Source organism: Ambystoma mexicanum, chromosome 2q (assembly GCF_040938575.1).
Source record: "Ambystoma mexicanum isolate Mex_15411 chromosome 2q, UKY_AmexF1_1, whole genome shotgun sequence".
In the NCBI taxonomy this organism is placed as follows: Eukaryota; Metazoa; Chordata; class Amphibia; order Caudata; family Ambystomatidae; genus Ambystoma; species Ambystoma mexicanum.
In genome coordinates, this window is record NC_090924.1 from 216,343,935 (window position 1) to 216,358,476 (window position 14,542).

Sequence of the window (14,542 nt, forward strand, 5' to 3'; positions counted from 1 at the left end):
CCCTTTTGGAGGTGGTCCTGCAGTATTGGCTGCAGCTGTGCTTCATGGTTTGATTGCTCATATTTAGTCCATGTGACCCTGGTCATATGGTGTCATGTAGCCGGCCTACAGGCGTAAGAATGCTGGCGGCCATTCTGGAATGTCCTTTGGCTTCTAGAATGACAGGGATTGCTGCCTGTAGGACTTATTGTTGACACAAGGTTTTTAACCCTTTGTATGCTCCCTGCAAGTCTGCAGACTTTTCAGGCACGCATGAACAAATCTGCAGATCTGAAGCTTGTATCTGTATTCATCTGCAAATCCACAACCCCCGCAAAACTGGTGGTATAGGTCTTCAGCAGATTGTGGACCACATGGGGAGTCCTGGGGGAGGCACAATGTGGCGGTCCCAGTACGACGGGAATAGGAACTTGCCACATAGAATCTTTTTCCTGAATCGGCCTAGGCCCAAACACGCTCATTGGGAAACTGTTGTATATTATTAACAAATGGCTAGAAACAGTGAATTTTACAGCTCAGTTTCTGGTTAAGTTGGAATAAAAGATGTAGTATGCATATGCAGTTAGCTAGACTCTCACCCCCTCTCTTCCTCATCCCCCTCCCTTTTTTTTCTTCTCTCTCTTTCTTTCTCTTTCTCTCTTTCTTTCTCTTTCTCTCTTTCTCTCTTTCTCTCTTTCTCTCTCATATCTCCTATGGATCCCTCACCAAATCTGTCGCCAGGGAAAGGCAGACGGTTCCTGATCTTGTCCTTGGAGGATGAACTGGGAGGAGAAAAGGCTCGGGGAGGGGAGAGCAATCCATGGGGTGAGACACAATATTTATACCTAATCACATGTTGCCACAATAATCGAACTGTTCCGCTGGTTGAACACCTTAATGTGGGTGGAATCCGCCAAAGCTCCTGTGGTATAAAGGTGAATAAAACCCAATCTCAAACCTATAGTGGTAAGTATTTCCCCAACTCAAATGAAGGAAACGGACAGAAGTCTGTAAATAATAATCACCAAAAGTTTAGAACACCTTATTCCTCTTTTCAAACCAACTAGTAACTGAATTATATAATGTTCCTACAAGGAATGTTGTAAAAAATAGAAAGCCACTCATCAAAGGACAAAAAGTTAGAAAAACTAACTTTGTTGCCAGGGACTTAAAGTCCCATTATTCCCTCAGTACTGGGACGAGGACGCAGGATACAGAGGAACACTACTGTGGGAGTGATTTCTTAATTGGTGTAAATGACCTACACCTGAAGGGAACTGGGAGGCTTAAAAAGCCCGCTCAGGTGCAGGCATTAGAGAGAGAAGCAGAACTGTGGAAGAGGAAGAAACGTGATCTGTGGTTGTAGCTGAGGGGGAAGCCTGAGGCGAGAAAATACACCAGGACCACTCAATTGCCAGAAGCCGTGGCCAGTCGAGAGTGTCTTTGCATGTGACTCTCCCTGTTGCAGAAGTTGCGCACTGGGAAGCGTGAGCACTAGACGCTTGCCCGATACTATTTCGTTGTGCAGAGTTCACGCAGCGAAAAGCAGAAGTGTTCCCTCTTGTGAGGATCAAAGTGGCTGGGTTGCACCTTACCCTTTCCGGATCAGAGAATGCTCCAATAGTCAGTGGTGTAAGCAGCAGGAGAGAAGGAAGCTGTCCACCTGACTTGTCAGAAATCACAGGAAGCCACAAGCCCTGAAGACCTGCAAACAGCAAGCGGAGCGGACACAAACAAACACAAGCGACTTACCTGGTGAGTTCACAGCGTGCAAGAGAGCCCGGAGCGCTCCAATGCTGCCCGCATGCCAAAAACAACAAAAGTGATGCCTATTAAAAGCAAGTGACTGTATCAATAAGCGCATGAGTGTGGAAAGCCCAAAAACCCCAAAGGAAAGCTGTAATTCTTCCAAAAGCTTACAAGCAATACCCACACCAAGAGTTTATAACAAACCAGCAAAACTAGTGTTACAAACAGTAGTCCAGGCAAGAGGGCAATATTGAGAGACTTAATGACTATAGAGCTTACTGCTTATGTGCTATAAAATATAAGTCTTCAAGTGATAACCTACATTGCCACAGCCAAGGTAGAAGAAAAGAGACTACCTTGTTATCAGAATTTGGTTGGTGAGACAGAGGGGAAGGAAAGATGGCAAACAGGCTACCCTTCTGGATTAGATTATCCAAAGGGAGAGGAGCATAGCTGCCAAGAAGTCTTCAAGAGCATTAATGTGGTTTCTCCCACAATATGTTTAAAGTTTTATGCTGAAGAAGTATAATGAAGTTGTTGTTCTGCTAAGTTGGAAGTTGCCACTGAAGCACTTTTCTGTTCTTGTTGTTGAAGAAGTAGGCGGGCAGGCGAGTACAATGTAAGGCAAGAGGCAATGCCCAAAAGGGCCTGGCAGAGGCATAAGCCAGGTAGTAGGTGATGCAAGTGCTGAACTTTGGTTCGAACATAAACAACTCATATTGATTTGTGTCATTTAAAGACTTGTGAAGAATTGCTGAAGAACAGTTAGAATTTGGGGCAAGGGAAACCATGAGGAAACCCAGATCAAGGCCAGACCCCAGGGAACTCTGTCTAGCCCTCCCTACCAGCTGTAGCTCTGTACACTTACCCTTTTGCTCACAAGTCTTTTTGACAAACTGTCATGAGGTTGTGGACCCCAGAAAGCAACTACCAAGTTAAGGTAGAGTTAAAAGTGTGCGGGTCACCCTAAACAGTGCAACGCCAGAAAGTGGTTAAGGGAGCTCCTTTTTTAACTATTTTTTATTTTTTTGTATTTAACTGTAGCAACAGTTTTTACAAGTGAAGAAGTTTTCTCTTTGAGTTTGAGTTATTTCTTCATTTTGTTTCTTAGTTTCTTTAGGTTGGCTTGCGAGGGCTAAGTCCTTTAATGTTGCACCTTCTAAGTTCGGGAGTCCAACTTAAGGCTGTGCAGGAAGTTTCCCATTACTATGACTGGTCTTCCACCAATAATCTTCATCCACCCTTGAGAATTCTGAGTATAAGTGCCCGAGATGGATTTCTCTATTAGAGTTTAAACCTGGGCAGTCGAGGATCAGGTGCTTGAAGCTTTCAGTTGTGTCCAGCATCACGCAGAAGCGGCAGAATTTGGCCTCTGATTTACCACGAGATCCCAATACCTCATTTGTTTTCAAGATGTTTAGTCTTGCTCTCAAAAAGGTTGAGTGGGTTTTCTTGTTTGGGTATTTCAGTAGGTAACAGAGAGGCTCATTTATTTTTTGCGCAAAAGGAGATAAGTGAGCTACAGACTTGTAGCTCAGCGCTTTCGACTTGTGTATCACACCAGTCTATTTCTTGAAATATTTTAACGATTTTTTTTGGATTATTCAGGAGTTCCTCTTCTGTGCTTCCTATCTCTTCCAAAATTGTCTGGTTTTTGCTGATCCAAGTTTGAAGCATTTTATTTGTACCTTCTCCATTTCTTCGTGGATGAGTGTGTAGATTTTTTCTTTGGATGATCATGTTTTCCTGTAAAGCATCAGGCTGTTGAGGAACACCATGCCCTTGAGCGAGAAGAGACCGAGTTCTCTTCTTATCAGGGCCATTGGGGTCGAAGCTGGAAGACAGAGTAGTTTCCTCCAGAGAGAGCCTTCTAGTTTTTGCCAGATGGTTTCAGGGATGTTTGGCATGGCTTCTACTCCGTAAGTGAGAGCTGGCACCACCTTCGCCTTATAAAAATTGATCGCTGCTTTGAGTGAGAAGCGACCACATTTTTTATCCATCGGGATCATTTGGTTGGTCAAGGTTTTATTTTTGAGGACCAACGTTTCTTGCATCGGATGCTCTTTGTTTTTGTTGCTGAAAGTGATGCCCAGATATCTAAAGCTTTCCACTTCTTCCAGTTGTGCACCAACAAGGAACCAAGCACTGGGGGCTTTTCGATTGGCTGATTTGACCAATCGCATCACTTTGGTCTTCCTCGTGTTGCTCTCCAGATCGTTAGATTTGAGATATTCATTCAAGTTGTCCAATTTTCTCTGTAACCCGATCTGGGTTTTGTCAATTAGAATGATATCAGCCGCATTGAGCAATCTGCTGATCTTTTCTGTGCCCAAGGTCGGTGGAAATGCTTTGACGCTTTTTTCAGAATGTTGGTAATCTCCTGTATAGGCATTATAGAGGGCCGGAGCCAGAGAGCATCCTTGCTTCACTCTGCGGCTCGTCGAGATCGTTGTTGAAAGGAGGCCTGTGCCATTGAGTCGAACTCTCATAGATGTTTGAGAATACAGTTCTTGAATGGGGTCCAATAGCGAGTGAGGACAGTTCCAGTTTTCCACAATGTGTCTGTTGACCTTGTCAAAGGCTTTAGACAGGTCAATAAAGGCCAGAAATAGAGGAGGGGCACCTTCCAGAACTCTGGCCTTCAAGATGTTGAGCGTAAATATGTTGGCCGTTGTGCCTACATTTTTTGTAAAGCCGGTCTGGAACGGGTCCCAATCTTCCGATGAGGAAATCCAGGCCTTGAAACTGTCCAAAAGAAATGATCCAAAGAGCTTTCCGATGCTATCAAGCAGTTTGATGGAGCGATAGTTGTTAGGATCGCCTCTTTCACCTGATTTATATATCGGCACCATGTTAGCTGTCTTCCAGGATGAGGGGATAGATTTTGTTGAGGCACAGGATTTGAACATTTCTGCCACTAAGGTGGACCAACAAGCAGGATTAGACTTTAGATCCATGTTGGAAAGCCCATCAGGACCTGGAGCGCGTGATGACTTAAGCTTTTTGATTTTGCTTTTGATGTTGTATGGGATGAGTTCTATGTCCCATTTGTTATTTGTTCCACCAGGGGGTTCGATTGCATATAGTGGCGAAGCAAAGAGAACTGAAAAATGAGTAATCCAGGACTCGTCTGGGACGCTCGTTGTTAAATTATCTTGAGTTAAGCGGCTTTTGGATGATATAAGTGACCAAAAAGTCTTTGATTGCTTCCTGCTGAGCGTTCTCAACATTGATTCAGAATCTTCCTGGTAGAGTTGAATTTTATAGCCTTTTAACCAATTCTTATATCGGTTAGTCGCTTTCCGTGCTTCTGCACTATTAGTGATCGAGGGAAAACGAAGAGCCTTCTTTTCGCTCGTCGCATGGTAAGTCTTCTTTCTCTAAGGACCAGGTTATTGTGGTGTTGGGCCTTCGGCAAGGTTAAATCTCCATTTATTTTCAACTGATAAGGTAGCAGTAGCGGGCAATAATCCGTGAGGCTCGTGACCTCGTTTTGCTTATTCAGTGTTTTAGCTTGTCGATAGCTGTATGCGAGATCAGTTATCGCTGTCTCCTTTAATCGCAGACGTGTAGCGTTTGCGTTGGTCTCGATGTTGGTAGGCATGAATGCTCGCAAACAGTTGGAAGTAAGTGGAGGGGTTGTCCAAGTCGTTTTCAAAAGGTTGTGGTCACTATGGAGAGTTCGAGTGACCTCAAAAACAATGACCTGTGTTAGGAGTTCTCTGGAAAGATAACATGGTCTAGGATTGCGTATCGTTCTGAGAGTTCCCAGGTCGGGATGACCTGGTCAGTGGTTTTTCTCAGAGAATGAGCGTTATGCAGGTCGTGAGACGCCATCAGGTTGGCCCATTTCTTCCCTCTACATGACGAGCTACCTGGTGTAGAGGAGGTGTTTATCCTTGAGTTGGGCAAAGATTTCTTCGGTGAGTTTTCAGTTTGTATTAGAGCAATTTTAGCGTTGGAGTCCCCACAAATGAATATGCTATCAATTGTTTCGTTAGTTCTAGCTTCGTCCAGTAGGTCTTCGATTTTAGAGAGGAATATTTCTGTCGGAGTTTCCCTTGGATTCCCGTGGTTCCTCTCAGGGCTGAAGAGAAGGCAATTTCAAAGCCATCAATCGTTGGTTTTTTGAGCATCCATATTTCTTGAAGACACAAGATGTCAAATGAACCCAAGTTTATATCGGAGTTGTTTGTCAAATGAGAAACGCCTCGGGTATTCCATGAGCCCAGGGTTAGACAGGGAGCCGCTTCCATATTTGATGACGTTGCGGGGTTAGCCTTGCTTGATTGCTAAAATCTTGATTTGGCTGTTAGGACTCCCGGCAGCCAGGTCCATTGATTTAGGTCTGCTTTAGGGCGATTTTGCTTCTGACCAAATACTGCATCCTTGTAATTCTTCTTAGAAATATCTTGATCAATTGTGATGTTACAATTCTTTTGTGGCCCTGGCGATACTCTTTCGGTTTCCAGGGAACTTAAACAATGCTCAATGTTTCTATCTCTTGGTGGTGGTGTTTGGTTATGTCTAATGGGCCGTGGTGGAGATCGACGGGCCTGAGTTCGGTTCGTTCTGTCGTATCGGTCTTTGGTTCCTCTGTCGAACTATATGAATTGGGTCACTTTGTTCCTAGGCAGGGGATAAAAGTACTCCACCGAGGGTACGTAGTACAAAGAGAGGTTCTCTGAAGTGAAAGGGTCTGGATGTTGGTTTGGGAAAATTCAATTTCTGTTGCCCATTCTAGTAATTTATTCTCGAATAAAAATTGGTGAAGGCAAAACATGTGGTCTTGTCCTTTATCCCAGGCATATCCCTGTGACATGCCCATAAACTGTTTCAGTTCCATTAAGTGGAAATAGTGATGGCATCTTTGTTACTTGCAGAGCCAACAGGTGATGCTTTGCAATAATGGGCCATGAGCATGCAAGTTAGAATTGGGAAATAAGTGCAGTTGATATTTTTAATTGTATTTCATCAATAAGCTGACAAATATAGTGGAGTATTCGTAGTAATAGAAAACATTGATAATTGTGTGGGGATTGAATGCACGTGTCTATGGCCTTGCACAGTGGCCCTGCACCAGGTTTAACTGCTAGTGGAAAAACGTCTAGAGTTTTGCCAGTCATGTCTCACCTCTGGATTAGACCAGCATTTAACAGGATTTGTACTGAGCAGTAATTTTCTTTAGGTGATGAGTGTATTTATTTTCTCAATGGCTACAGGAACCATTTTAGATGTTTTGTTCTTCACATGCCAACACATAGCTGTTTTACCATGCGAAGAAACACTTCTGCTGTCAGAAAATCAATCTAGTTTACAACTGACAAGGATATTTCTTCAACAGGGGTTGTTTTTCCACAGTTAATGCTGATCTTGCTATATTTTAGAGACTGCAAAGTGAGTTCCAATTTTTGAGTGCACAACCCTTTTAAAACCAGGCATACGTTTAGAATTTCTTAAATTTGCCTAGCATTAAAGTTGTAGCCACCTCACTGAATATGTAAAACCTCTTGCTATAGAATTGGGTAATGCCAATTCTTTAGCCACAAAGAGAGCATTCACATTTCACTTTATCCTGTTAACTAGTAGTAGAGGGAACATCCTTTGTATTTTCCGTTTAGATTGAATGCATCAATTAACTTTTTTAAAAAGAGTTCTGTAAAGGAGCCCATTGGCCTCTAGTGACACACTATCTCCCAATGACCCCACTCTTTAGAGAAAACTAAAGCAATTGGGTGACTAAAGACTGCTTTTTTCATGCTGAGGATTGACTTGCTGTTCAGATGCACTAACCTGAAATGAGGAATAGTGGTTTTATGCGAGGCCTTAAGATTAGCATATTGCTTAGTAAGGAATATCCAAGAGTTGTATCTAATTTGGAAGTTTTAATAGCCAGAGTCTTGTGAAGTCTATCATCTATCATAAAATGTACCTTAAATATTGTTTTCCAAAGTGCCTCTGTTTCCCAGGGCCGATCATAATTGGAGGCTTGCCCCCGCGCCACCTAAGCAATGGCTGAACTCCTTAGGCTTGAATGTTCCTGTGGTGTCTTCCCAAGAATCCTACCCAGTAGATTATGGACTTTTTGTGGACAATTACGTTGAAAGATCTATCTATTTGGTCATCAAAGACACAGTGCACCTTCCAACCCATTGGGCAAGGTTTCTGGTTGCACCTTTTTGAGCAAAGAAAAATTTCCTTCTTATGAAGATGTGCACCCAAATGGGTGTTGGCTATTAACTCCTCAGCCTGGTTTATTTTCTTAGAGAGTGGACAGTATAGCCTGAGCTTCAATCCTTTTATTATAAACCTATGTTTCACAAGATGTATCCTTCAGTCTCAAACCTCTCACCACAGACATGTGCCCAGCAGAAAAACCTTGCGACTTGAAAAAATAGGCTAGTATGGAGGGAAAAGATATTTGCATACTGTCTTTAGACTGCTTGCAAAGCCAGAGTGACGCACATACACGTACCTAAGCCCTAGAAAAGAATAGGAGGCAGGCACGAGGCCAAACCTGCTAGTGGTGAGGTCAAGTAATAGGTGAGTACTTTTGTCAATCTAGTGAAAGGGCAGGTTTTTTCAAAAAGTCTGACAGGAGAAAAGGATTGAAAGCGCTAAAACGATTTTTGACGACATCCAAGAACAGACCACTGGATAAATGATTGAGCTGTACGCTAAGGAAGACTTTATCTGTAAACCCATCACCACAATGGTGGATAAATAACCTAAACCGGCTAAGGTTCTGTCAGACTTTCACCATCAACTGAAATGCTAAGGGTGTGAAGCATTGATAAACAAATCTCTTTAATGATTTACACACCATACAGAAAAAAAAGCTTGTGGTATGGTGTTTAACATTCTTGTTTAACATGTATGCAACCAAATTACTTTAATGTTATCACCTATGTTAATGATTGGTTAAGAAGCAAATATGAAAGAAAGTGCTCCCCAATGCTGCATATGTATGCGCTCTCTTTTTGCTAACCTAGTTAATCATTGAGTAATTGTACAACATTATTTCCTTTACGTAGGTCAGAAAGGTGCCTACATTGAGTGACGTGGGTGTTGAAGAAGCTGAACATACTCTACAGAGTTCTGATTCCAGATCTCCAAATGGCTTTGCAATACTACCGAACATAATAAGCATGCCAGCCTTAACTGCACAGTCTGCCCATGCTAAGGTTGAAAGGCCATTGGAAGATCTCTCACCGGACACAGATACAGGTTTGAAGTCCGCTGAGACAATGTTGGCGACAAGTGCTGAAGAAAGTAGCTCTCCAAAACTGAGTGCTAGCCCTGACACTACCCAATTGGAAAATGGAGGACATATTGCTACGGATTCTATTATGACTCCAAGGATGCCCCAGTTTGGTGCCACTTCAAATACAAAAGAGGAATCTGATGCGCCTCCAGCTTTGAAGGAGTCCCCAGACCCCTACATAATGAGTCTTCAGAACCTTCTGAAAAGGTCCAGGGAATACATTGAACGAGAGCAGACTAGGCGCAGCATCAGGAGGGGTTCAAATGGAAGTGTTAATGAGTGCCATTCGGACAAAGAAAATGAGCCAATTAAAATAAGTGACTCCTTGAAAGAAAAGGTCAAACTAATAAATGGAAGCAGGAGCTCCAGTCCTGTGACACTTGATAAACCCAGTCTAAATAAATCCAATATACTTCTACAGTGTACCCCCACACAGGTGACCAGCCTAAGCAGTGCAGGTTTATCCAGCTTCTTAAAAGCAGACATACCTGCAAGATCTAGAACACCATCGACTGTGGACACTGAATCTGACGAAGAATCGAAAAGCAACTTTGCCGTTGATTACGAAAGTAGCACTGTCAGAAGCCTCACAGGTTCTTATGCCAAATTACCAAGCCCAGAACTGTGCCTGAGTCCCAAAATGCACAGACGCCGCTTACGGACAGCATCTATGGGCCACATAGTGATCAATAACCCCATAAATGCTTGTGACTTAAGTCCCTTGGATAGAAGTAAAATAATGAGAAATGCCTCACCAGATCTTCTAAAAAATGTTAGTATTTGTGAGCCTGTGTCAAGTTGTGCAATTGATAACAGTGGGGTTTATATTAACAAAGGCAAAGTCCTTAGTAAATGTACTTCTGAGACTGTTGATGCCTCGAATATAGTGAAATCAAACGTTGTGTGTAAGGAAGAGATCAGTATGATGGAAAATAAAGATGTTGGTGTAACTACCTTCAAAGAAATAGCAGCGTTAGTCACTGAATCACAATTGATGGACCAGACATCCACTGCATCTTCAAGATTTTATGACCCAGGCACAACATTTCAGCCCCCAGAAATCCTTGATTTGTCAGGAGTGAATGGGTTTAAGCCAAATAATTTGTCCGATAAAGCAAAGCGCACATCGCCAATAGAACTTAATAAATCCTATGACGTAGAGACTCCTTCTCCAATGTTGTTGCGAAGTCAGAGTTCACAACAAAAGACTTCAAGTATAAGCGAAGATTTCTTGGACAGCCGCTTTGAAACCCAGGTGAAGCGCAGACTAGATTTGGACATGGGTAGCGCTCACAAGGAGAACAACCCTTTTGCTGCCATGATGGGAACTTCAGAGCAAGAGAAGCGATGGCTACATACCCAGAAATGCCACGTCAGGACAGGATCTGGACACAGTCACAAAAGTGAAGCACTAAACAACGAAAGTATAGGTATGCACGTTTTTATTTAGTGATATAATGCAACGTATTTATTTTTTGTCTAAATTATTTCCTTCCAGTAATTGTTTACACTCCGGTGTGTATACTAGTTTGACTTTTACTTTTTTTAGCATCTTTGCAGGGTTTGTTTTTGTGTATTTGCTTTGCTTAAATCGTTTGATAGACTTCAGAGTAATTCCAGTTCTCTGTGAAATCAAAAAGTTTACTAATGGAAATGCTTTTTTAGAATTGTTGTATTGTTTTTTGGCTGATAGTTTCTGTGCGTTCCCAGATAGCTTGTGGACCGAACTATACCTTTCCTACGTACATTAAGCCCTTTCTGTTTAAATACATGTATGATTTACATATAGTCTTTCCATCTAAAATACAATTTCGAAGGGATTGTGTCGTCCGACGTATTCCTTATCTTGATAGATCATCTCCAGCTTGCTGGCCTCGGAATTTTCTTTTCAGTAGAGGGCGCTGCGTGTCGATGTCCCTCGAGCCGATGTCCCTCGTCAGCCTCCGTATCGGCGCCGACGTCATCATGCGTATAAATAGACTTGCGCAGCATCCGTTGCTCAGTTCCGTTTTTCCGCGCTTCGTGGGTCTCGGAATCGCGTTGCTCAGTTCATTAGTCAGAGAATATATTCTTCATTATTCCTCGAGAATACCAACTGTTGCTCGATGGCTTCCTCATCCGAACCGACGACTCCACAGTCCGGCTTCAAAGAATGTCGAGACTGTGGAAAGAAAATGTCGTTGACAGATCCTCACAGGTCCTGTTTGTGGTGCCTGGGATCGGAGCACCAATGTTCGGAGTACGAGGATGGCATGTCCATGACGACGAAAGCCTTGAAGGAGCGTAAGGGGAAGCTTGTGACAGGTAAGACAGTTAAAATTCCTTTGAAAGTTTCCTCGGCAGAGTCGAGACATTCGTCTCCTCGCCGACACAGGAAACATTCTCGTTCTAGGTCTTGAAGCAGTTCCCACCACTCTTCGAGATCCAAGCATTCAAGTAAGAGACGTCGAAGATCCCCTCCCTCGTCTTCTTCTGTTTCTCCGGAAAGAGTCACCTGCCCCACAAAACAAAGCTCTCAGGCTGAGTGGGAGGAATTACGTAAAAGGATGCTTAACGTCTTCGAGAAAGCGGCCTCGACCCCTTCGAAGACAGCTGAGGGGGATACCCTGGGTGAAAGACCCGAAAAATCTAAACGCTGCGAGTCATCGCACCCGGCGAAAGAAACTACTCGAGAGCGTCACAAACCCTCGAGCAAAGGCACTGTGCCATCGACGAAGGTCCCTTCGACGCATAAATCTGCGTCATCGACGCCATTATCGAAGGGCTCATCGACGCATAGGTCGATCGAATCGACGCCGTCTTCGACGTCGATGCCGAAAAAGAACAAACCCACGGCCGTCTCTAGCTCACAGCCAGTGGTCATACCCAGGGCCTCTGTCATGACTTAGAGGTCATCGACAACCTCGAGCAGGATCCCGATCCTCTCGAGTTCTTCGAGGCCTCTTCCAATCTTCCCGACGCCTTTTTCAGTGTTTTCGAAGCCTTTAACGTCTGTGTCGACGACGTCGACGTTTTCCCAACCAATTATGACAAATTTAGCCCCTTCTGCTCTGGAAATGGGATTTAAGCCATTTCCAAGATCTGATCATTTCAGACCTTTGTCTTCAATTTATGAGGAAGGGGAGGATTCGGATCAAGAAAGACCCTTTGCTTTGCAGAGATCTGCAACACCAGAACCAGAGGAATTTACCTCTGAGGAAAATAGGTTGAAGGAACTTCGAGAATCCTTACATGAGGCAAGTGGGTTAGATACTTCCCCAGAAATAGAATTTGCCAGACCAGACCCAGGGGAACATGCTGAGACCACTTACATAATTTGAATGGCAAGAATTATAGAATTCATGGGTTGGTCTACGGTCTACACCTTCACCTGCATTCCAACAGGATGACCTTACAGACATTTTAGTTAAAGGCCCACAGGAGGATCCTGTGGTTCCATTTCACGCTGCATTACAAAGAAAGATATTGGCTAACTGGGAAACTCCTGAGGTTATCCCGGCAGTTAACAAAAAGTTATCAGCCAAATATAGGGTATCTACTACTGACCCTGAATTATTATCTAAACATCCAACTCCAGAGAGTCTGGTTTTTCAAGCAGCAACTGCATCAGGCAGTAGATCGGCATACCCTACTGTTCCACAGGACAGGGATGATAAAAGATACGACTCTATGGCTAAGAAAGTTTTTTTCTGCATGTAGCATGGCGTTGAAAACTATTAATGCTACTTGTACGCTCGCAAGGTTCAGCCATACACTTTAGGAGTGTGCTTCATCAGCAGCTGACTGCCTCCCAGAGGGAGAAGAAAGGGAAGCGTTTCTAAACATCATTAAGGATGGTAAAGACACAATGTGCGAATTCCTTCAAACTGGCATTGATTCTGCTGACAGCATCAGTAGGGCCATGGCGGCAAGTACTACAACCCGCAGATTTGCGTGGTTGCGAAAGTCTGGGTTTGCTCCAGATGTTCAAACCCAGACTTTCGCAACCACGCAAATCTGCCCTTTGACGGCTCTTCTTTGTTTGGTAAGAGGGCGGATGACAGCCTAGAAAAGTTACAGATATCCAAAGCAGCAGCAAAATCCCTGGGAGCTGCAATCTGTCAAACGCCATATCACCCCTCAGGAACCTCTTGGAGAGGTAAGTCCTTTCGCTTTTATTCCGCATTCGGAAAAGGCAGAGGACAGTCGGTTCAAAGAGGTCAAAAAAGATTCACCCGAGGTGGACGGGGTAAAAATACAAAAGCCACAGCAGCAGGTGCCTCTTTACCCTCTGCACCTTCATCAACCGCCTCTAAATCACTCTGAGGACTCTCCTCACAAGACACCAGTAGGGGGCAGGCCAACTCAACATCTGACGGAATGGCAGGCTATTACGTCAGATGCTTGGGCATTGGAGACAGTTGCCCAAGGTTACTGCCTGTCTTTTCTACGCATTCCTCAGTCATCCACCGGGGAACAGCTCTCGGAAAGTTCCAGATCCGCTCCTCTTGCAGGAAATTGTAGACCTGCGGGAGAAGGGTGCCATAGAACCGGTACCTGTAGCAGAGAGGAACAAGGGCTGGTACTCCCGCTACTTCCTAATACCGAAGAAGGACGGAGGACTGAGACCCATCTTGGACTTACGAGAATTGAACAAGTTCCTCAGGAAGGACAAGTTCAAGATGGTAACTCTCTCAGATCCTTCAGGCCCTCCAGCTCCAGGACTGGCTGGTATCTCTGGACCTTCAGGATGCTTATTTCCATGTGCCAATCCATCTCAAACACAGGAAATACCTGAGGTTCGCAATTGCCGGCTCTCATTATCAATTTCGAGTTCTGCCATTTGGACTGACCTCCGCCCTGAGGGTCTTCACCAAGCTAATGTCGGTAGTGGCGTCAAGTCTAAGGAGGGAAGGGATTCACGTTTACCCCTACCTGGACGATTGGCTGATCAGAGCTGTATCTCCGGAACGAGCTCAGATCCAGCTAGATTATGTCTGCCACTTCCTTCACAAACTGGGCTTCTCCCTCAATTTAAAGAAGTCACAGATGATACCATCACAGAGACTCCAGTACATTGGAGCGGTCCTCGACACTTCCCTGGGAAAAGCCTCGCCACCAGAGGTGAGGGCTCAAGATATTCTAAAGTTAGTCACCAAGTTTCAAAATGCCCAACGGCTCCCATCCTTGCACTTTTTGAGGTTGCTAGGCCTCATGGCATCCTGCATCTTCCTTGTGCCAGAGGCTCGCCTGAGAATGAGATCTCTTCAGTGGGCTCTAAGAGCGGTCGCAATTCTCAGGGAGAATGACAGATCTCCTCAGGTTCTGGACAAGGTGGCTCGAGACCTTCAGTGGTGGGCCTGCCAGGAGAACATCTTGAAAGGAGAACTGTTTTGGCAACCATGGCCGGAGATAACAGTAGTCACAGATGCCTCACTCGCGGGGAGGGGAGCCCATGCCAACGACTTGACCATCAGCGGTCGTTGGTCTCCATTGGAGTCCAGACTACATATCAACCTGTTAGAGCTGAGAGCAATCAGACTAGCGCTGAAGGCTTTTCTGCCAGCTGTA

General features: G+C 44.3%; 1 protein-coding gene across 6 annotated transcripts in view; it reads left to right on the top strand.

Annotated features, from left to right (window-relative positions):
• CCP110 (centriolar coiled-coil protein 110) overlaps positions 1 to 14,542 on the top strand; it is a 1,154,773-nt gene that overhangs the window by 504,633 nt on the left and 635,598 nt on the right. For all 6 annotated transcript variants that reach the window (XM_069647149.1, XM_069647148.1, XM_069647151.1 and 3 more), the window contains one exon: positions 8,763 to 10,422. In XM_069647149.1, the coding sequence (XP_069503250.1) occupies positions 8,763 to 10,422 (1,660 nt within the window). The remainder of the gene's footprint in view (positions 1 to 8,762; positions 10,423 to 14,542) is intronic.